The 23,242-nt window shown below is 41.3% G+C and overlaps 1 protein-coding gene across 1 annotated transcript in view; it reads left to right on the forward strand.

Moving 5' to 3' along the window:
* The window catches only part of AK9 (adenylate kinase 9), a 237,105-nt gene that overhangs the window by 88,378 nt on the left and 125,485 nt on the right, over positions 1 to 23,242 (forward strand). Inside the window, exons 14-18 of the mRNA XM_019520106.1 lie at positions 438 to 566; positions 5,951 to 6,114; positions 14,803 to 14,959; positions 18,752 to 18,866; positions 19,714 to 19,778. Of these exons, the coding sequence (XP_019375651.1) occupies positions 438 to 566; positions 5,951 to 6,114; positions 14,803 to 14,959; positions 18,752 to 18,866; positions 19,714 to 19,778 (630 nt within the window). The remainder of the gene's footprint in view (positions 1 to 437; positions 567 to 5,950; positions 6,115 to 14,802; positions 14,960 to 18,751; positions 18,867 to 19,713; positions 19,779 to 23,242) is intronic.

Genomic DNA, 23,242 nt, shown 5'->3' on the forward strand with positions numbered 1-23,242 from the left:
TGTTTAGTGGTATTTTTATCTCTACGGAAAAGTCCAACTATTACAATTGGTTCTGCTTTTGTCCAAGCTGCTGTCTCGGCACTCTACTGGAGACTGGCAGAACATCTAGTTATGTGGATGAAGCCAGCAGTTGCATAACATTTAATGGACATTTTGTGTTACAAAAAGAAGTATTTATAATTCTGACTTTCTGAATATTTAAAATCTCTGTAATCTATCAAGATTATAATATGTGTGGGTCAATAATGTTCTATGTTTTTAACACAAATATTAGAGTTGCTTTCTTTGTGATAAAGAAACACTGCTTCAGTAGTTTTTTGCTTTTGATTTTATTTTTCAAGAATAAAAATTATTGAAATTAGAGTGAGTGTTAATTTGAAAGAAAAATGTGTTTATCATCTGTCCATAATGTATCTATATTTAATGTTATTTCACAGCTGCAATGGATGCCCAAGAAACTAGTAGTGACAAAGAAATGGAGGAGATGACAGAAGTCACTAAAACTGGGGAAGAAGGAAGCATGGAAAAAGAGGCTGGAACTACAAAATCTGACATCAACAAAGAAGGTAAAAAATAACCATAATTCCTTACTCACACTGTGCTATCAAAGTTCTTTACAGTTTCAAAAATGAAGAGTTACCGTTTCCTTTCCCTTTTCCTAATCTGCCTTGGCAGGAATATTTTAAGGCTTCATTATTATTACTGGAGGAAAGCTAAATTGAAAAAATAAATTTTGGTAGTGTTGGAGTGACGTAGCTGTGCTAGTTCAGGAAATATACAAGAGGCAAGGAGTTTTGTGAGTGATATCTTTAATTGAACCGATTGCAAAATTGGGAGAGATATAGACAAGTTTTAGATACAAAGTACCTTTCCCTAGGTCTGAGAAAGAAACAGAAACAGCTTGAGATCACAATGTAAAGATAAAAGATACTACCCACAAACATCCTTGTTTCTCGGATAAAAGTAAACTTTTGTAGTTTGTTCTAAAGGTGGTGACTTTTTACTCCTGAAACTGTCCCTACACTTCTCCTTATGTAAAAACTTCCCATTGACTGTGATAAGTGTTAGGCATCCATTTTGGTGAAAAGTTTGATGTTTTCATGTACATTTTTTCTGAGACTTCTTTTTTCCAAAAATGACTCAGAAAAAAATAGGGATTCCAATTCATAGACAGTTCTCCAAATGACTTCATTCTGTTGACTTTTTTCCAACCCTCACCCCTTCAGAACATCCACTTGAGAGTCAAACTGTACTTACTACTTTTATGTATATCATGCCAAGTATTAAATTTATCAAGATTTGTATATTAATGGTTTAGGATTCTGAAAAAAGAAAGGGAAGGACTTCAGTATAGGAGAGTTTTGAGTTACAAAATAATGGAAATGGAGTCATGCAGACATGAGTTATATAAAAATATTTTAAAGGTTTACTTAGCTCACTGCAGCTCATTACAGGTAGTAAAATCACTCAGTTTCTATCACACACAGATACATGTCAGCAACTGCAAAAGAGGCAGATATGCATCTAAATAAAAGTACTGAAGGTGAAAATAAATATGTGTATTATACTGGGTATGTATATAACACAGATTTGTAGATTGTAAGGCCAGAAGGGACCTTGGAACATCATCAGGTCCAGCCCCCTGCACCAAGCAGGAAAGATAACTGGTGGTCAGGTGACCCCAGCAAGGTGACTGTCTAGTCTCCTCTTGAAGATTTCCAAGGTAAGTGATTGCACCTCCTCTGGAGGGAGCTTATTTCACAGTCTGGACACCCTGACTGTGAAGAAGTTTTTCCTAATGTTCAGCCTGAATCAGTCTTCCAGGAGTCTGTGGCTAGGTTTCCCCTCAGGTGCCCTGGTGAACAATTGCTCACCAAACCTTTGATGTACTCCTCTAGTGTAGCAGTAAGCTGCTACCTGGTCTCCTCTCAGCCTTCTTTTCTTCAGGCTGAAGAGTCCCAGATCCCTCATCCTTTCCTCGTATGGCTTGTTTAATTAACACGACAATTAAGCTTTTATAAATGTTCAGTATTATAAGGTCCTTTCTCAATGGCTCATGGCTGTTCCAAATTTATCTGGGTCATTTTATATAACTGGATTTGAATGAGAATGAAACATGTCTAAATTTTATCCAGAGTGGTTCAACAGCTTAAAGTTTCGAGACAAAAGAGAAAAATACACCTTCTGACATTACTGAAAAATAATTTTGATTATTATTCAATAGTTCTAGCACCTAAAAAATAACTTGAAATGTCTGTATGCTTCTTTTTGGTCTGGTCAAAATCAGTTTGGTTACAAATATTAAAAATCATAATTGGAAAAAGATATTTGAAAAATAATAAGAGTTTTTAAATGCCAATACTTTCTTTGAGTGTTTCATAGGTTTCATAGACTTTAGGGCTGGAAGGGACCTCAAAAGATCATCGAGTCCAGCCCCCTGCCCAAAGGGCAAGAAGACAGCTGGGGTCATAGGATCCCAGCAAGATAAGCATGCAGTTTGCTCTTGAAGGTGTTCAGTGTAGGTGCTTGAACCACCTCCGATAGCAGGCTGTTCCAGACCTTGGGGGCTCAGACAGTAAAGAAATTCTTCTTTATGTCCAGCCTGAAACAATCTTGCAGTAGTTTATAACCATTCGACCTCGTCATCCCGTGGGGCGCTCTGGTGAACAAACGTTCCCCCAGATACTGGTGGTCACCATGGATAAATTAATAGGTGGCCATCAGATCACCCCTGAGCCTGCACTTTTCCAGGCTAAAGAGCCCCATGGCTCTCAGCCTGTCGTCATAAGGTCTGTTTTCCTGACCTCTGATCATTCGCGTGGCTCTTCTCTGGACTCTCTCAAGCTTCTCCACATCCTTTTTGAATTGTGGAGCCCAAAACTGGACGCAGTACTCCAGCTGCGGCCTCACCAAGGCCGAGTACAAGGGGAGAATGATGTCCCGGGATTTGCTTGAGAAGCATCTATGGATGCAAGCCAGTGTTTTGGTCGCTTTACTAGCTGCAGCATCGCATTGCAGGCTCATGTTCATCTTGTGGTCAATGATGACCCCCAAGTCTCTTTCTTCCGTAGTGCTAGCCAGCGTAGCACTGCCGAGCCTATAAGGATGCTGCAGGTTTTTCTTCCCAAGGTGGAGAACCTTGCATTTTTCGGTGTTAAACACCATCAGGTTCTCGTCCGCCCATTTGCTGAGCCTGTCCAGGTCAGCCTGGATCACCCGCCTGTCTTCTGGCGTGGATGCTTTGCCCCAAAGTTTGGTGTCATCAGCGAACTTGGCCAGTCCACTTCTGACTCCAATGTCCACATCATTAATGAAGATGTTCAACAATATGGGTCCAAGGACAGAGCCTTGGGTGACCCCACTGGTCACAGGGCACCGTGATGAGTGACTGCCATCAATTACTACCCTCTGGGTCCGACCACGGAGCCAATTTTCCAGCCAGTGGATCCTGGTGGACCCAAGGCCACAACTGGCCAGTTTCGCCAAGAGGTGATCATGGGATACCAGATCGAAGGCTTTTTTGAAGTCAAGATATATGACATCAATCTCTTCTCCCTTGTCCAGGTGATAGGTCACCTGGTCATAGAAGGAAATGAGATTGGTTAAGCAAGACCTACCCGCAACAAACCCATGCTGGCTATACCTCAGGATGTTGGCGTCAGCCAGTCCAGTAAGGATGGCTTAATAATATTTAAGCAGGTTTTTCCCATATTAAGAATTTCACAGAAATGCAGTTCTGTCAATTACTTGAGTCTTACAAACAACTAAGTACACTATGCAAGAGTTACCATTTGCAAAATTAACTTTAAAATGTAACCTTAAATGGAATCTACTAAAGTACTATCTGAACTGTAATTATCACCTTAATACCATTTTAAATAGCACGATGAATGTAACAGTCTGCTATTTGAGACTGTAAAAGTCTCTACAAAGGAGGAATAGAGTTAGCAAATTGTATTCTTCCAGCTTTTTGAAAAAAAAATATTTGCACCTTTAATCATGTTTCTTTTCTTCTTATGATATTCCATACCCACAATAGATGCTAAAGATAGCACGGAGGAAACTTCCACATTCAGAACTACAGGAGAAGAAATAACAGAAGAACTAAATGGTGCTAATGTCATAAATTACTATAATTAGGTCTGGGCATAAATACTTACAAAACAACTTTTAAAAGTTTAAGAATTGGCTCTGTGGTAGGACCCAGAGTGTTGGGGTTGACGGAAGTCAATCATCGTGGTGCGCTGTGACCAGTGGGGTCCATCAAGGCTCTGTCCTTGGGCCTATACTATTCAACATCTTCATTAATGATGTGGACGTCGGCATCAGAAGTAGACTGGCCAAGTTCACTGACGACAGCAAACTCTGGGTAAAGTGTCCATACCTGAGGACAGGAGGGCGATCCAGGCAGACCTTGACAGGCTCAGGAAATGGGTGGATGAGAACCTGATGGTGTTTAACACTGAAAAATGCAAGGTTCTCCACCTTGGAAATAAAAACCTGCAGCATGCTTATAGGCTTGGCAGTGCTACTCTGGCTAGCACTATGGGCGAAAGGGACTTGGGGGTCATGATTGACCACAAGATGAATATGAGCCTTCAGTGTGATGCTGCATCTAGTAAAGCGAGCAAAAGGTTGGTTTGCATCTATAGATGCTTCTCAAGCAAATCCAAGGACGTCATTCTCCCATTGTACTCGGCTTTGGTGAGGCTGCAGCTGGAGTACTGTGTCCAGTTTTGGGCTCCACAATTCAAAAAGGATGTGGAGAAGCTTGAGAGAGTGCAGTGGAGAGCCACACATGTGGTCAAAGGTCAGGAAAACAGATCTTATGATGAGAGGCTGAGAGCCACAGGACTCTTCAGCCTGGAAAAGTACAGGCTCAGGGGTGAACTGGTGGTCACCTATAAGTTTGTCAGGGGTGCTCATCAGGATCTGGGGGAATGTCTGTTTACCAGAGCACCCCAAGGGAAGACAAAGTTGAACGGTCACAAACTCCTCCTATTACCATTTCAATCTGGACATAAGGAAGAACTTCTTTACTGTCCAAGCCCCCAAGGTTTGGAATAGACTGCCACTGGAGGTGGTTCAAGCAGCTACTTTGAACACCTTCAAGAGACATTTGGATGTTTATCTTGCTGGGATCCTATGATGCCTGCTGACTTCCTGCCCCTGGGCAGGGGGCTGGACTCAATGATCTTCCGAGGTCCCTTCCAGCCCTAGTGTCTATGATGTGTTACCTTGAAATATGTTTTTTGCCACTACTGAAAAATTAGTAGGTGTCAGAGATGGCCAATACTTTGATTAACAGAAGCTCAAAAGAACTCTGAGAGTGCTATAGGAAGTTCTAGCAATTTAAAAAGTATCTTCAAAAACAGTACTGTTGTATAAGACTCATGTTGTAGCTGTAGCATTTAAAAAGAGTGTCATTTGAAAAGAGCATTGAACCAATACTCCACATGGTGCTAGGGGTCATTGTACTGTGATTGTTATATAATCTCTGAAGTTTTATTTGGCATATATTTCTCAGTTTATGTTAATAAATATTGTGCAGTGTTGCTCTGGTAGCTGTTCAATTCTACCTAAGGAAATGGCTCATTTTGGTGATCAGTGAAATAAAACCTATAAATCCTTTATGAACCTTCTAGATAGATGCTATCTATTATTATTAATATTTTATTCTAATTATTGGGTGGTGAAATTCTACAATGGACTATACAGGGATGTTACAGAATTAGAGATTTTTTAAAACTGAAGTTAGACAAATACCTGCTGGGAATATTTTAGGTATACTTTATCTTGTCTCAGTAAATGAAAAAACTTGGACAAAATGCTCTCTTTCAGTCCCTTCCAGTCTTACATTTCTCTGAATCAATAATTATATTACTGCATTATTAATCATATGAATTAATTAATTAATATCTTATTTCAGTGATATCCCTGTTGCCTGCAGAGTCAATAGAAGAGGCATCCACAGAAACGTCAGAGCTAGAGGTAACTGCAGCTCACCCAGAGGTCCAAGTTATGGTACAGGAAGCTCTAAATATTGCAATGCAGTCTCCAATAACACTACCTACTGATGTATATGCTGCAGTATTACAGGAGACCATAACAGAGGTAAAGATACCAGCACTAAATAACAAAGCTCCTAGATATAAATTTATAAGAGTTGCTTATAAGATTTATTTCTTTAGAAAATATTTACTTTTCAAATTGTGGATCCATTTGACCTGATATACTTCTACTTCACATTACATAGTTTCAATTTAATTCAGAACATATTGTAGATTATCACAATTCAAGCTATATTCATAGCCTTTTAAATAAATATATCAGTTGAACCTCTCCCACTTTGCCCTTATCAATCTATAGTTCAAAACCTCTGTTATCAGTAGTCTTACTGATGACTATGGCTATAATAACTATAGAAATAGTCTGTAACATGCCTTGATCCCAGATGCAGTCAGGTGTACCTTTGAGACACACTTCCATGTATGAGGGGAGGGTGTCACCCCAGGGCATGTGCACGCATGTGTGCATGTGTATGATGCACATCCCACCATACTCACACCTGCTCCCCCACAACCACACCCTCCCCCATATACAATCACCCCCCCAAAAAACACCACACCCACCTATACCCATCTCCCCCAATCCCACCCCCTCACATACCCACACGGCACACACACACCTCCACACCCCACCACACACACATCCAGCCCCCCCAGCCACACCCCACATACAATATATATGTGTAAGACTTTATTTTGAGCTATCTTGTGATTGCAAACACATGTCAATAAGGACAAAAATAATTTTTGAAATAAAATATGTTATAATAGATGTTTGATTATTAGTGTATGATTTGGTTTTTTTGGTTCCAAGATGGCGAACCCCTCTTCCCATACACGCATGCATAGGGCAGGGCAGGGAAGACAGGCCTGCTGAGCCCTAGGACTGTGGCTGCTGTGGGTGGTGGCCCCAGCCGGGCCCACACCTGCTCTGCACCACCCACCCTTGCCAAGTAGTGGCAGCAGTGGCCAGGGAGAAGCTGCTGCTGGCATGGGGGAAAAATTGCCATTCCCCCTCACCACTGCTGGGCAACTCTTGCTGCGGCTGCCCAGAGCCCATGCCTGGGCTGCCCTATGGCTCCTCTCTGTTGTTGTCACCATCACCTCTGGGCTATCCCGCAGAGCAGCAATGACAGTGCAGAGGAGCCACAGGGCAGCCCAGACATGGGCTTTGGGTGACTGCAGCAAGAACGGCTCAGCAGCAGTGAGGGGCTGCTTTTCCATAGGGCTGAACAGCAGCTTCTCTCTGACTGTTACCACTGCTGTCACTGTTCAGTATGGGTGGGGAGTGCGGAGCAGGCACGGTGCGGGCCAGGATCAGGGGCTGTGCCTGTGGGTCCCCGCCAGTACCATGGGGCTGGGGCCAGCAACAGCTGCAGCTGGAAGGAGACACTGCCACCTGGGCTGCCTTGAAAGGCAGTCCAGCTGCAAAGCTACCCGAGTCCTGCTGCATGCCAGGGGGTGGCAGGATGCACCACAGGCTGGATGGCACTTGGGCCAGGTGGGACTAAGGGACCTGCTGTGGGTCAGACAAAGACCCTCCATGGGCCATATTTTGCCCAACCCAGCCTTAGACTTTCTCCTAAGGCAGTGGTTTTCAACCTTTTTTCATATGCAGACCCCCAAAAAGTTTTGAATGGACCCCTTTGAATTGCAAGTGTGGGTATTCATATACTTTTGATCGATCATAGTTATCTTTTACAGATCTCTTAAATATAATCTACAGACCCCCAGGGATCTGCAGACCACATGTTGAAAACCACTGCCCAAAGAGGCACTTGGGAGTCATGGTGGCAGTTAGTGGCATCCCTCTACTTCATCTACTCTCATGTCCCCTGTACTTCCCCTGTACTTCAGGCACTGCTGTTTCCCTCAGCCCTTCTTCTTCCATCACCACTACTCCTCCCCACCTGCTCCAGCTCATTCCCCCCCATGCTGGCAAGGAGAATCAGCAGCAGACAACAGCCAGGGAAATCAGTGGTGAGGGAAGTAGTGGTGGTGGCTGAACTAGGGAGACAGGAGAGAATCACAGTAGGAGCTGAAATGGAAGGAGCATGAGGGAAGTGGCAGCTGTAGTTGCAGCTAAGGCATAGAGTATGAGAGTGCCCAGTTTTCCTAAGGTGGGGTGTAAATCCACAAACATTGGGGAACACTGGCTTAGGCACAGTTCTCAGCAGCTACCTGAGCAAAGACTTTAGCATAAGGCATTGGGATCAACAGTTATTTTCTTCTAAGATAGCTAATACCCTGACCATATGTTAAAAAGACCAAAGTTTCTGTTCAATCAATAAGATTGAATGCTGTTTAAGGTCCTAATTCAGGAACGTTTTCTTATTCATAATGTGTGTGCTTAAGCCAATGGGTTGTAAGTCTGTACGTAGGTGCTTTCTTGAAAAGCAAAGAGCTAAAGCACATGCTTAAGTGGGTTCCTGAATTGGTCCTTCAGCACAGCAAAAATCCATAAATGTGCAGATCTTTTTTAAGGCTAGAATGAACCAATAGATCACCTACACTGAACTGCTTTACAACAAAGGCTAGCTCCTCCTATATTAAGCCTAAAACTTATATTTAGGTATGTCTTCAGTGTCCACATGCTGACCTAGGAAGGGCTGCTGAGAAGTAAGCCCCGCCCATTCTTTCCCACTGCAAATGCCAAACTCCAGAAATTACGTAATGTAATCACTTTAGCGCAGTCCTGTATAGACACCAGCAAGTGCTTCTGAGACAGAGAGGCTGAGAATGGCTGTGGACCTGCACTCAGGACAACTCTGAAGTAACTATACTGGCTAATTTCTAGCATTTGGCACATATGGAGGACTGAATAGGAGGCATGCTTTCTATCTTCCTCCTAGGCACAGCATGGAAGTATAGACAAGACTTTTGACTTAACCATTAGGGGTGCACAAAGCAGGCCGTATTTGATTTGGATTTGGCCTGATTCAGGGGACAGTGATTCAATTTGCTGATTCGGATCACTGCCCTGATTTGATCTGGCCGAATCCATATCTGAAGGTTCGATTCTGATTCAGAGAATCAGCGATTCAGCCATAGAAACAGCTTTATATGTTTTTTTCTACATACCTTGAGGTACCAGGCATGGCTCATGAATGCTGAGATGGTGGGGAAGATGGAGTGTCCCACAGGAGCACCGGGGGGGGCCCTGCGTGCTTGGTGGTGTACACAGAAGTGGACCAGAAGTACTTCCAGTCCACTTCCGAGTCTACTGCCAAGTGTGTGGGGGATCCCCCCATGTCCCCTGGCTCATCAGTCAGCCACAGGGCGATACTTGGTGCACCCCCAGACCCAAGAGGCACCAGTTACCAAACCAGGGAGCAGGAGGGGGGGTCCCCCAACACTCTGTGGTGGACCCGGAAGTGGACCAGGAGTGCTTCTGCTCCACTTCCGGGTCAGCCACCAAGCATGCTGGGGACCCCTCTGCACTCCTGTGAAACGCTTCACCAGCCCCATCTTCTCAGCATTCACGAGCCACCTGGTACCTTGAGGTATGTAGAAAAAACATATAAAGCTATGTCTATGTCTGAATCATTGAATCTGTCTGAATCTCTCCAGATCAAATCAGAAGCCTCCGATTCAATTTGGAGAGATTAATGGGTCTCCTAATTCAATTTGGTTTGGAGATTTGGCCACTGAATTGTGCGGAATCTCCTCCAAATCGAATCAGCGACCAAAGCTTTGCACAGCCCTATTAACCATATCTTCTAGAACCATATTTTCCCATCCTTATTTAAAACAATCAAGAAATGATGAATTTACCACTTCCCTTGTTAGTTTGTTTCAATAGTTTATCACCCTTACTCTTACAAATCCCTTATTTCTCATTTTATTTTTTTTGGCTTTAACTTTTTATCCATTGGTTCCTTGTATGGCCTTCTCCACTGCAATAAAAACTTCTATCATACCCACTTTCTCCCTGTTAAGGTTATTGTACACTCCAATCAGGTTACTTCTCAGTCCTTGTTTTCAAGTTTCTAAGTACAAGACATTTTCTCTAGCCTTTGTATCATTTCTTCCCTGAAATTTCTCCAGTTTTTAACATATCCTTTTTAAAATGTAGGAAGCAGCGGCCATGGCAGCAGCAACCCCCCACCTCCAGGCAGCAGCCCTCCCTCTCCCCCTGCAGTCACCTGGCTTAGGCAGTCCCAAGGAGCACTGCAGCCATGGAGGGAAGCACCAGGCCCCTGTGCAGCTCAGGCAGGCTGGAAGGCTCTGAGGGGGGAAAAAACATCAGGCTTGCCACTTTTTCCCCGCCACTTCTATGGAGCCTGCCTTCCTGGGCTGCTGCCAGGCTGCCTGCACAGTCTGTCTGCACAGCCCCTGAGCCACACGGAGCCTGGTGCTTCCCTCCCTTGCTGTAGGGTAGGAAACTAAAACTCCTCAAAGGTGTTTTACTTTGCAGCACCCCAAAGTCATTTGCTGCATCCCAACATCATTTAAGGTACATTATACCACTGAATGTGCTACAACAGCTGGAATTAACATGCAATACACCGCCGAATGTGCAAACAGCAATGCCATTAAAGCAGTGCAAAAGGCATTTAACTCGCTTTAAACCCACTTTAAAGTGTCATCTACAAACACCCAAGGATGCTTGACAGCCAACTCCTGAAACAGGCCCTATATTCCCAACTCACCAGTGAACCCTGTTTAGAGATGGGTAAAAGAAGAGATTCAAGGACACCTTGGAGGTCAATCTGAAGAAATGTGATATTAACATCAATACCTGAGAGATCTGAGCACTGAATGGTCCCCAGTGGCACTGTAAAGTACGACAAGGCATCGACCATTTTGGGCAAACTTACCTCACTATGAAGATGATTAGGGAAGAGGGATAAAGGGAAAAAGCTGTGACCCAACATCACCAGGATCCACTCCATCCTTCTGAAACTTTATGCCATGGCTACAGTCAAACATGAGAATATTGGATTGGCCTCCTCAGTCATCTCCAGACTCACTGATGACTTCCTTACGTACTAGAATACTGTCATCATCATATCCAGGGATTGCCGATGATGACAACATTTATCAACAATGAAGTCAACAGTGAAATTTACTTCCAGATTCATAACAGATATGAAATAATCTTAGGTCTAGTAAAATCAAATACAGAACTTCATTATTAAGCTAAACTTTATTGACCTTATTAATGAGATCACTCCTGAACTTTCAGAAATCAATTTTTTCTCCCTCTCTCTTCTCATTTAAATAAGAATGTGCTTGAATCCTGTAAAGCAGGGATGGGCAAAATGCGGCCCGGGGGCTGGATGCAGCCTGCCAGGCCATTCTATCAGGCCCACAGGTCCCCTAAAAAATTTAGAAAATTAATATTTATATGCCCTGGGCTACCTGTCATGCAGCCTTCGATGGCTTGCCAAAACTCAGTAAGTGGCCCTCTGTCCAAAATAATTGCCCGCCCCTGCTGTAAAGTCATTTCTCATCTTACTCAAGAAATTCTTTGACTAGTTTCCTAGTTTTGACTCTGAGGTTTCCAATATTCTCCAGCCTTAACTTCCTATTTCTATGTAATGTAATTGCTTGCATTGTACACAAATAATTAGTCAAAGTCTAATGGAAGTGGTTGCTCTACAAGAGTCATCATCTAAGGTTGTTAAAAATATAATTTCTGAATTGTTTATAAAAAAGTCTCGTATCTGAAGAGTCTGTCCTATGCTAAGCTACGTTTTGATCAGGAATAAGGTAATTAAGAGACAGCCACGTCATCTTGTAGTTTAGATTCAAGAACCAACCTGTTTCAAAGGTTAAAATGAAGATTAAAAATATTTCAAATTAGATTTTATTTTAATTATTTTAATGTATTTAGGATAATGTATTTTTTTCTTTAAAAAAATCAGCCTGGTTATAAGTAAATTTGAAACTATGGCAACTTATTATAAGGCCTAAGTTTACTATAATCTATTAAAAAATAAAGTTAAAAATAACATTCAAGCATTTCGTGTTGCTCCTGAAGTTTTGAAGTAAACCAGACCACTGAATCGGTAGAAGTCACTGGCTAGACACCAGGAACTAGTTTTGTTGAAGTACTGAACCATCTTTTTTACTAAACTAGTGTGGCCCTCCTGGACTTTGCCAAAAGGAGGGGAGACGCAATGCCTCTCTGTTCTCCTGCCACAACTTGATGATCTACAAAATAAAATTATACAGAGGTGGAGGTTCCAATAATGGGTGATGACAGTTGCTTTAAATACATGGTTCTCCCCTCTTGGCGTGTTTTCTGAGGCTTCACCTTCACTACACCTCTTCCACACACCAACCAGATGATAGCTTAAGTGGTATTCACCCATATGATATGTGATAACCTGGCCTACCACCCCCATAGCAGGGTACAGTCAAGCACATCAGTTGGCCAATCAAATAATTATAAATTGGTATCCGCCTTATTAGTCCACAGTAGATACTTGACAATACTCAGATAAATGAAATCAATTTATCACCATACATATACACCTTGTTCTGGCGTCAGCCTCTTAGTGCGCTGGAGAAGAAGAAAAGAAGCTTATACCAGGGCAATTAAATTTGTTGTCTCACATCACCAGCTATCTGGCACTTCATGAGATTCTGACTCATGTATCCCTTTGTGACAACCCTCTAACCTTCTGGGCTTTTCAGTTATTGCATTCTTTTAACTGGTTGCCTGCTGCTTTCTTGATGGCTCATCCAAGCCCTTCCCCAAGGAGCCTCTCTGGGCTAAACCTTGGATTTTGTATCTCCAGCCCTGTGAGGCTCAGGACCCTTCTTGCAGCTCCAGATAGGCTCTGCAGCCTGTGCTAGGGTCAGAGCCTGTGTGCAGTGGCTTACAGAGCAGCCTCCATGCTGCTCTTCCGATTTGGCAGGTCTCTTGCCAGTTTGAATCCCCCACTCTCTCTCCCTCCCTACGCATCTTTATGATGTCACTCCCTGAGTGTCTTCCAATGCGCAGGGAGCAGGTGCTTCTAAAAAGAAGTGCTGGTGGTGCGTGTTGCTCTTGTTTCTCCGCTCCAGGACCTAAATGCAATTTCTCCTTGTCAGCACCCCTCCCCAGGCCGTTTTTACCCACAGCAGGTGCCATTTCACAATGTGCAATACCCCACAATGTCAGGGCCCCATGTGCAAGTTGCCCCAGCCAAACAGCATCCTACACAGGTGCAATGAGATTATTTTTTCATTTCAGTTTGTTCAACTAATTTAGTTTAATGATTAAACTAAAATTAAAGTTGAGACACTGATTGGGAATTACAGCACAAATATTGTTTTCATCTTACAATTTGGGGGAAAAAAAACAAATCCAAGATATGCGAGGATGAGATCTATTAGTTCTAACCTCTTGAAGACCCTGGTCACCAAAGACATTCTGTTCAATTAATTACCTATGGATAATAGTTTCTTTGATTAATAAATCAGTTTTAAATGCAAAATATATTTTGATAGACTTTTAAAAAATATGTACAGCTCATTTAAAGTAGTTTTATTTAGCTAATAAAATGTAAGTGTTGTTTGTACCCTTTTAAATTGAATTCTGCTTTCCTGCCAAAAGAGCCTGACAGAAGTGATAAATTTAAAAAAAACTAGTAAAAATGCATTTTTATCATTTTCTCATGTAAAAATATGTTAAAAATAAGAATATAAATAAATGTATATTAAGCTATATAATTGCTGTGTAAATGTGCATAGATACATTTTACTTTCTGGTTAGTAAAAGGTGTTAAATTTAGGGTAAAGGTTATGTTTAGTTGCAAATTCACATTGTAACTCGGCGTGTGGCTCAGTGGTGGGAGCACAGCTGCGGGTGATTAAAAGTGATAACATGCCTGCTTTGTGGGCGGGCGGCAGCTGAGAGCAGCCAGTGTCTGGCTGGGAGGAAGTTAAAAACTCCCAGGGAGAAGAGCTAGAGGGAAGAGGGAGGTGTCAAGAGAGGGAGCACCAAGTGAAGCCCTGGCATCCTCTCTCCCTGTCTGAGAAAGGACCGTAGCTAGGAGTTAATCATTTGCTGGCTGTATGGTTGCCTGTTAAGTATTAGTTTTGTTATGGACATTGTTTCCCATGTGGGAGTGAGTATGCCCCAAGAAAAATAAAGAGCTGAATGAGACCATGCTACACACATTTAAAAGTTACCTATATTGATATAAACCTTTTTTAGGAAATTTGAAAATACAAATATAAAACAAAATTAAAATTAGCCATTTTAATCATGGTTTGATGCTTACTGATTTTAATCAATTTGATTTAAATAATCTCTGCCCTGTGTTAAAGCATCAATAATTGGATATTTTGAGTGTAAATATCAATTATAAATAAGGAAACTGGTGTTCTTTTCCCAGAATAGTTGTGCTCTTTTTACTTAAAAGCTACAAGCTGTGGCTGCTTAATATATTGCTTTACCATTTCATTATTTTGGAAATCTGCAACATCATACCACAACATTTAATTAACAGTTTTTATGAGCAACATTAGACTCTGAGATAAGATTCTGAGATTAGATCAGATGTTTACCTTAGAAGACTCATCACATGATTTCTTATTAACTTGGATTTTTTAGGTTACCTTCAGGATAATATTTGCTTAGTAATTTTCACAAGTAGGGACTTATGGACACCATTGATAAAGAAGAAAACAATATTGCCTGTCTGTGAATAAAGTTCTACTATATTTTAAACAGTTCACAGATCTGCTTGTACTCACATAATTTTGTTGTGCCACTTAATCTAATGTTTCCTAACAGCTCACTAAGACGAATAAAGACAGGTATCCTGGTGCTCCTGAAAAAGGAGGATGGGTAGTGGATAACTATCCTATATCCTCAGCGCATTGGTCAGTCTTATCAGAAAAGGGAATCTTACCTGACGTTGTGATCTGTCTGAAGAATTCTGAAAATAATGGTTAGTAAATATTTACTAATGAAGTACAAAAATTAAAATCTCCTTTTATTTTCTTTCAATGTCATTGTCTGTGTGTAAGAGACACTTATTAGAAATACCAGAGTTGAAGCATGCTTGTGTCCCACTTACTATCTTGTAGAGGCCAATATCAAAAATAAGCAGACAACAAAGAGACTAACAAGGATGGTCAGAATCTGTTTGCTATGGTTTAGGGCTGACAATAGAAGAGGAAGTATGAGCGTTTTCTAAAAACTTTGAGGTGAAAATTTGTTCAGGCTCCTATTTACAGGAGAAAGTGTGGTATGTAGTGCAGCAATCAGCAGGATTTTGTAATAACAGGCTGGGTCAACCCAGATTGGACATAAAGTAGGATGGTGCTTCAAACCCTGCTGCCACAGCATGGGCAACAGAGAGAAGCAACAGAGCTGGCAGCAGGGACCAGGTTGGAAGCTCTGTGGGCCAGATCCAGTGGCAGACTGGACCCAGCCAGTGGGCCATACACTCATGACCCCTGGTCTAGTAGACCGAACACTGGATTAGGGCTTGTAACTAGTGAGTCTTTTTGCAGCTTTGCAAGTGGCCTGCTGCGTGACTTCTCTGTGCCTCAGTTTCTGGTTTAAAGTGCTATAAGAAAGCAAGTATTATTAATAAGTACTTATACCTCCAAGCAGAAACTCTGGATCTCTCAAACCCTTCCTTAATGTACCTTAAAACTAGCTAATGCACCTTAAATCAGCATGTGTAGACGTGCCCAGAGAGATTCTGTTGTCCTTGCCATGGACTTGGTATTGTAGAAGAAATAAGCAGAGTCTGAGTGTGGGTCTGTTGATTTGAGTAGCTATGGTTTGGAAATTGTATTACAAGTATGAAAAATCCTGTCATAGATGCCTAAGGTGGGCATCCTTGTCTGTGGGATTGGAGCACATGTTTGTAATGTACATCTTGGCTGTAGACAATGGACCTGGATGGGACCTGGTGATAAAGCAGTAGCTGTAGTAGTAGTTGTTGGTTGATTTCCGATACAGCAGGGCAGAATGTTGCTATGATGAGGTGTCAGGTGTTACCGCTAAGAGCTAAGTTAGCCCTTCCCTGGCCCTGCAGCTGCTACTAAATTAAGAGCTTTGGATCCTCACTCATGATATAAAATTGAAACCTTTGCAAGGCCAGGGAGAAGTTAACCTGACTATTAGTGGTAACATCTCATCTTGCAGCTGTTACACCTGCTGCACTTTGTGTGTCTCTCGCCAGAGCTTTGCACTCCCCTGCTTCCATTCCAGTGCCTCAGAGTGCAAACTCAATCAGATGTGTCTCTGGGAGGTGGGGAATCAGAGCGGCACAGGGGGGAGGGAGATCTTAATTTGTAGCACATATACAGAAAAGTTTGGCTGCCACTGCTCTAGAGATCCTTCCCATGTTTCCACATGATGAAGATGACATGGATGTATCTTAGGTATGGAGGTGAATGGAGAATCCCTCAGATGAACTTCTTTTTACAGTCAAAGAAGGAAGAGCACCAGCTCTAAAAAGTAAAGGGTTTTCTAATTCCTTGAAACAAGGCAGAGCCCATGTGATTTTTACAAGTACAGCATTGCTTTCCCAAATTTGGGACATAGGCTTTATTTGGCTGTCAATGAACTTTCCATAATTCTATCACTCTTAAGTCAAAAGGACTTCATTCTCAGAATGTCAGCTAGACTCTTTCTTCACATGATAAACAGTATATTTGTGCAGCAAACATTTGGCATGATTAATTTGTGAAATTCAGGCTCTTATGGCACATCCCTTTCAGAATTTTTCTTGTAGGGACAGTTACAATGACATCACACACTCTAATTTCATCCCAGAGGTGGGATCAGATTTTCCTGTTAATACTTCCATCTACCAGCATTTTTCCTAAGCCTAATTCATGAGTGAAAGAAATTTAAATGACATACTTTGGAGGTTAAAGGGCACTTTTTACTATCTGAGTAGTAGGAAGAGATGCATAAGTAGGATATTCAGATTATTTGAGCCTATGCTAGCAAATCAAAGAGAAATGCTAATGTGGTTCTTTTATTCAGTATGAGAGTTCACTCAACTACAAGGCAAGCTACATCAGCATCCTGTTTTAATAAAACATCAGTACTAGATATTTGCAGGGCAGTCATTTGGAGCCAAATCAGTGTTTTATTAGCGATTAATCTTTGGTCACAGCTTCTAAATCAGATGTTCAGTTTGGTGGAGCAGTTCTTAAATTCTTATTTATATGCATTCTGGGATTGCACCACTTTCAGGGGCAAATGGCTTGCCAATCACCAGTGAACAAGATAAATGTGTGCATGTAGCCTATTTTCGTACATACCACATACCCCACCAGGTAAGACACACCTTTATTTTGGAAGGCAGAATGTACAAGAAGAGATTTTTCCAGAGTCATGGCACACTGTATAATATAGAATAAGTCGTCCAGGTAGTGTGGCATCTTAGGATACAGTGTGGGTGAAGCAGCAGGAACTTTCTGATGTTGCAGGACAGCAATAAGGCTAGGCCCCAGACCCTTGCAGGGGCAGTAGGAAGGTTGCTAGTTCATACTGTAAATAAGTATTTCTTCCCAGGAGGGAGATAATAAATAAAGTGTTGTTCATACACAAGCCTTATCAAGATGTTACAGGCTGCATGCTGAAGCTCACTTGCCCTGAACCAGTTGAATGGCTGCTTCAGGCACAAGCTTTCATGCTACTGCAAATTCCTTAGTGGTTGCTAGAGTTAAGTGTTAACCTTCTGACCTTCCGCCTGCATATCGCCAGTGATGTGGTAGCCATTCTGTCAGTCATTCAAGCACAATGACTGCAGTGAAGAAAAAAAATCATGTTCCCCACTTAAGACCTGCACCCCAATTTTGCAGGGCTGATTTTAGAGAAAAAATGTTTGTGTTGTATGTGGGTAGATACCACATTTGAAGAAAGAATGGCTAGTTAGCTTACTATAAGTATGACTCTCCAAGATGCTTGAACTGAACATACAGATTCCACAACCCATTTCTCCTTCCCTTCTCTTTGAAGTTCTGTCCTCTGTATTCCGGGGTTGGAGGTATAGGCAGTAGCCTAATTCAAGCAGATGCTACGAACTAGGGCTTGACTAAGGATTTCCTGTCTCTTAAGTCTGTTTGTGAGAATTTGGGGGTTTTTTAATCTTTTTGCTTGTGGGAATTTTACTAATTCTGGTCTACTTACTTGTTTTAAGGAATAAAATGAAAAATATCCACTTCTAGAGTTTAAATTTTCACAACACTTAGAGTCTGTCCACTAAATAATTACTCAAAGCTGTTAAACCAGCAAATCTTCACTCATATGGACAAAATATTTTGCAGAATTGAGAATATATTTGTTTATATCTTAAAACAGTAAAATAAACTCATTTGTTTCTATATTTTTATTTAGCTTTGTTTTAATTCTTTAAATCCAAGGGCACAATTTCACAATATATATATATTCCATTTTTCATAAATATGTGTGTGATATACAAAAAAATTCAACACCTCGCTCTACCTATCCCCTTCAGAGCCTCTACTGTGCTAAACTAACCTTATGAGGTTCTTGTAATTGAAAATAAAGTTTTAACATTTTCAAAATTAAGATTGTAATTGACATTTTCATTGGTATATCTTCCTTTTCTAAAATTTAAAGAAGTAGGGGTCTAAGTTGTCAACCATTTATGAAATAGTTTTTATATCTTACAAGCATGTTGGTTCTAAGATATGACAGTTATATACTGTTGTAACAAATAAATTACTTTTGTATATTTGTTTTGCAGGAATATGTTTACTGCATAGACTCTATTTAGCAAATAAGGATGAAATTAATTCTAAGATATTTAACAGACTAAAAGAGGAAGCATTAAAAAAGAAACAACAGGAAGATGAAGCAAGGTAAAATATAACATGTCCAAGCACTTAAAAATAAAATGCATATTTGATATAATATACCATCTTTCTTGCATGCTCTTCTTTCTCCCCCTCCCTCCCCCAGATAAGGCATACACTTTGTTTTAGTAGCAGCACAGACAACGCATAAGTGTGGGGGGGCACAATTCTGCATCACCATTGCCATCACCACCACTGCAAATACTGTGCCACTACTGCCATCCCTATTGCTGCCGGGCCCTGGCTTCAGCCAAATTGCAGCCCCATGCCCCGCTATCAGCACAGAAATCTGGGGAGGGCATGTGCCTCCCCATGCCCCCCAACACATCGCCCATGGGTGGCAGGATTACAAAAAAGATTTTTCCAGCGTTATGGATGAATGCTGACCACAGAGCCAAAGTACACTCTTCAGTGTCGCTGCTCAACCTGGCTTCTCAGCCAGAAGCTTCACTTTAACTTTCTCATAGTCACTGAAAAATTGTCAGTGGCCAAGCAACCAAAAGCTACTGCCATTTTGGCAGTGACTGTGAAAGGGTTAAAGCGATCTCTGATTCTGATATGTGTACTCTGGCCCTTCTCCTGGAGTGGCCAGTCTTACTGTGGGAGAAAAAGCCTGAATATTTGTAAACTTTGGTTTCTCCTAGGAGAACAGGAACTCTTCCGGGAGTGTCTGTACAAGACCAAAGAATCTTTAATTTATTTATTATAAATCACTTCGAAAAAGCAAGCTTACTAAACTGTATCTTAAACTTCATTATATTTTTCCATATGTCTATTTACATTTAATACATTAGTAACTTGGTTCAGTCAAATTTATGCAAATATTAACATGTAGAAATTCTTCTAATTTCAGAAAAGAACTGCAACAGATGCTGAAATTGCAAGAAGAACAGCAAGCTATTGGAGAAAAGTATGGAGGCAAGTATCATTTAAAATAAATTTCAGTTTAGTAACACATGATTTAAACTAATTTTACAGATACAGATCTTGTGATTTAGCTTACATTTTTAGTCATACAACATCTGAGTAATTAAGTATTTCACATTACTTTCATTGAAACCATTGACTGTCTCAGGAATATTTTTTTCTGTGACAGTCTGTTTTCTGTTTCTAGCCTCATAAGTCTTTGTTGTGATCCATCCAGAGTTATACTCAACTTTTAGACTCTTCTGTTTTAGCTATACTGGATTACTTACTATCTTGGAATGACTTGAAACTCTCAGCTTCATCAGACTCTATCTGGATACTATATCAGTATACCATCTGCCTGTTGAAGGTCATTTGATTTTTTTCACCTTACTGTGCCTAGGTATTTAGAAGGCTTTAATCAGATATTTCCACATATCTAATATTAAATCTTCAAAAGGATTTATACTACCCTGGCTGAAATAAGGTAAACTAATGTAATCAATGCCTCACTTAATGGTAGCTTTTAGGAAGTGTGAATTGCCTCCAGTCACCTCTGCTGAGTGTGGATTTCAACATTTTAGGACAACAGCTTTAATGTTAGCTACTAACTATTTCATACTTGATCATCTGGCTTTGATTTGGGAAAGTATATTTATGCAGCAAAATACTTAAATATGCGCTTAACTTGTAGTACAAAATTAACACATTATTAAATGGGTGCTTAGTTTCTTCTCATGAATTGGGACCATTAGCAGCAACATTCAGTTTGTGTGTGTACCCTACAAGCCAAAGCCCCCTCCTGTACCTTTTCAGTTGCTATAAACTCCAATGGTCTTCTTTGTTTTGAACAACAGCTTCCCTCCAATAACCTCCATTTTTCAGCTACAGTCATCAATACAGTGAAAACTGGAAATATGGGAACAGCACAAAATATTAATTTGCCAAAGTAAATAACAGGGGATCCTGTATCCTTATTCATGTTCCTATTTTATTCAGTAAAAAAGTTGAATTTTTTATCTGAATTAACTCTCCACAGAATTTCCAGTCAGCCATAGCGCAGCACCATACATCAGCTCATAGCTGGCATGTAAGCACTAACAGTGTGTGGGGCACAACTCTGCACCACTACAGTGGCGGGACACAACTCCACACCACTGCTACCACTGCCCCTGATGCTGTCAAGCATTGGGTCCAGCTGGGCTGTAGTCCCATGCCCTGTTGTTAGTGCAGAAATCATATTGTTGCCACCACCCCTACAACTGCCAGGCCCCAGCTCCTGCAGGCTGTAGCCCCGTGCCCCATGTCCTGCTGCCAGTGCAGAAAACTGGAAAGGCACATGCCCCACCCCATGCTCCCCTGATGTATCACCAATGCATCAGCTCACATCAGAGTACCCACAGCATTTGTTCTGGGTATAGCTGAGAGAAAAGTGGGGGAAATTGTGTATGAATTGAAAGATAAATTTAAATCAAACTTGTTTGTAAGCCTTTCTTGCTTGAAAATCGTGGGGCTGCAGGCTGGGGAAAGGCAGAGAGAGGGCTCCAGGATTAAGTTGCAGAGCTTAAAACCAGCTTGAAGTTTCCTACCCTTCTTGAAACTCAGAGTGGATCAGTCATAAAAAGAGTTAAGATTATTGCTAGAAATGATCCAGTGGCTATGATATCACAAAGAGGGAAAAGTGATCCCTCTATGGGCGCATCGACACATGCAAGCACATGCGCTTGCAGCAGCTCAAATAGAAGTGCTGATTTTTGGATGCTTCTTCTTCAGGCATGCACTGTTCAGTTGGCACATAACAAGCTCCCTCTTATCTAACCAGTTGGAGCTGGTCTTCTTGTCAAGGATGTTGCACAAACATCTGGCCTTCAATAGGCAGCTTCTGGTTGCTGACACCGCAACTTCTTCTTTTTTCATTGTTCGTTTTCTTTGTGTTATCTGCTTCTTCTTTGTTAGTCATACATAGTGCATTCATACCCTCTATTGCTGACTTAACCTATTAATTAGTTACAATTTTTTTTAACCCATTGGCTACAGCGCGGCTACTTGTGTGGGGGAACTTCCTATTAAATTCCACATTGCTGCAACCTCCAGAGTAAGGTGGGCATAGGGTTCCTCAAAAACCTAGTCCCCACTGCCTTGTGGGTACTCCTTGGTTGAAGAAAGCCTAAGGGACATCACCCTAGCAAAAATATGCCCTCACTGAGGCATTAGACAGTCAGCAGCAGTTCTTATCTGTTGCTTTCTGGCAGAAGCTACAGCCATCAAGGCACTGAACTTCTGGACTTGGTCTGGCCTTTAGATTCTGACTCAATGGTCCAAAGGGGAGGGGGCTTTTGGGCAGCCTCTAATCCTCCATACTCTTGCTGAGGCATATGCATCAAAGGTCTTGGTATGATGGTTACAGGACTCAGTACAAGCAGATTCATCAAGCACCTGACTAGACCTCTTTTGCATACACTGTGATCAAGAGGATCAACAGTTGCCTACAATATAACTATAAGTAAAAAACGGCTAGTTCCTGAAGATAGTAGTAGTGTCAGCCAGATACTAGGATTCACTAATTGTCTCCATTCTTGATTAGGTAGCATCTTTCTCATTCTGATGTTCATTCTTTAGCAGACTTTTTTGTCTTGTACAGGTTGGTAAAAGCCACACTAACTTAAAAATCATCTCCCTAACTTCACTGCAAATTTTTATAAACCAAATATTATTTAATGGTGAAATAATTCTGAAATGTTAAATGTAAAGGGATATTACAAGATTCTGTATTGTCCCCCTCAAACAATAAAGCTGATCTTGGGTATGATGGTCCAACTCATTTTGAATCTGAATACATCAAAACAACAGTTATTCATGGTGGAATGAGTAGTGTCCTATACACACATGGTATAAACATGTGATAAGCCCTTACTTAAAGAAAAAATGTGTTTTTCTATGCCTACATTTGATTTCTATAATCAAATACTGACTCACCAAAACACTTCAGTCATGCTGCTTTTTGTATGACATCTGTTTAATTTTATTTGCATGGGTCTCAGGCACATTGACGGCAGCCCTGCTCCCATGTGACATGTTTTGATAGAGGAAAATGAATGTACACAGCTTATTGTTTAATACCAGCCATGATCTAGAAGTGATAACTTTAAACTTTGTCAAGAAAAGAGTGTAGAACTCTGTCATGATGCTATCAGGTCATGTCTAGTAGGCCTGTGTAAAGTGGCTAGTATTCACTTCTGATTCAGATTCGGCCGATTCGGGGGACAGTGATTTGATTCAGTGATTCGAATCACTGTCCTGATTCGATTCAGCCTAATCTGATTCAGAGATTTGGCAGCAGCTGAATCTCTGAATCTCCAAATCAGGCAGGAATATCCCCCACCTGCTCTCCCAGCCCGGCAATGGCTGCTCCAGCCGCCTCAGCTCCTGGCACTTGGGGGGAAAAAAAGCCGTGACTCAGCAGGTGCTGCTGGGTG

Source organism: Gavialis gangeticus, unplaced genomic scaffold (assembly GCF_001723915.1).
Source record: "Gavialis gangeticus isolate Ggan-Ray unplaced genomic scaffold, GavGan_comp1, whole genome shotgun sequence".
NCBI classification, from domain to species: Eukaryota; Metazoa; Chordata; order Crocodylia; family Gavialidae; genus Gavialis; species Gavialis gangeticus.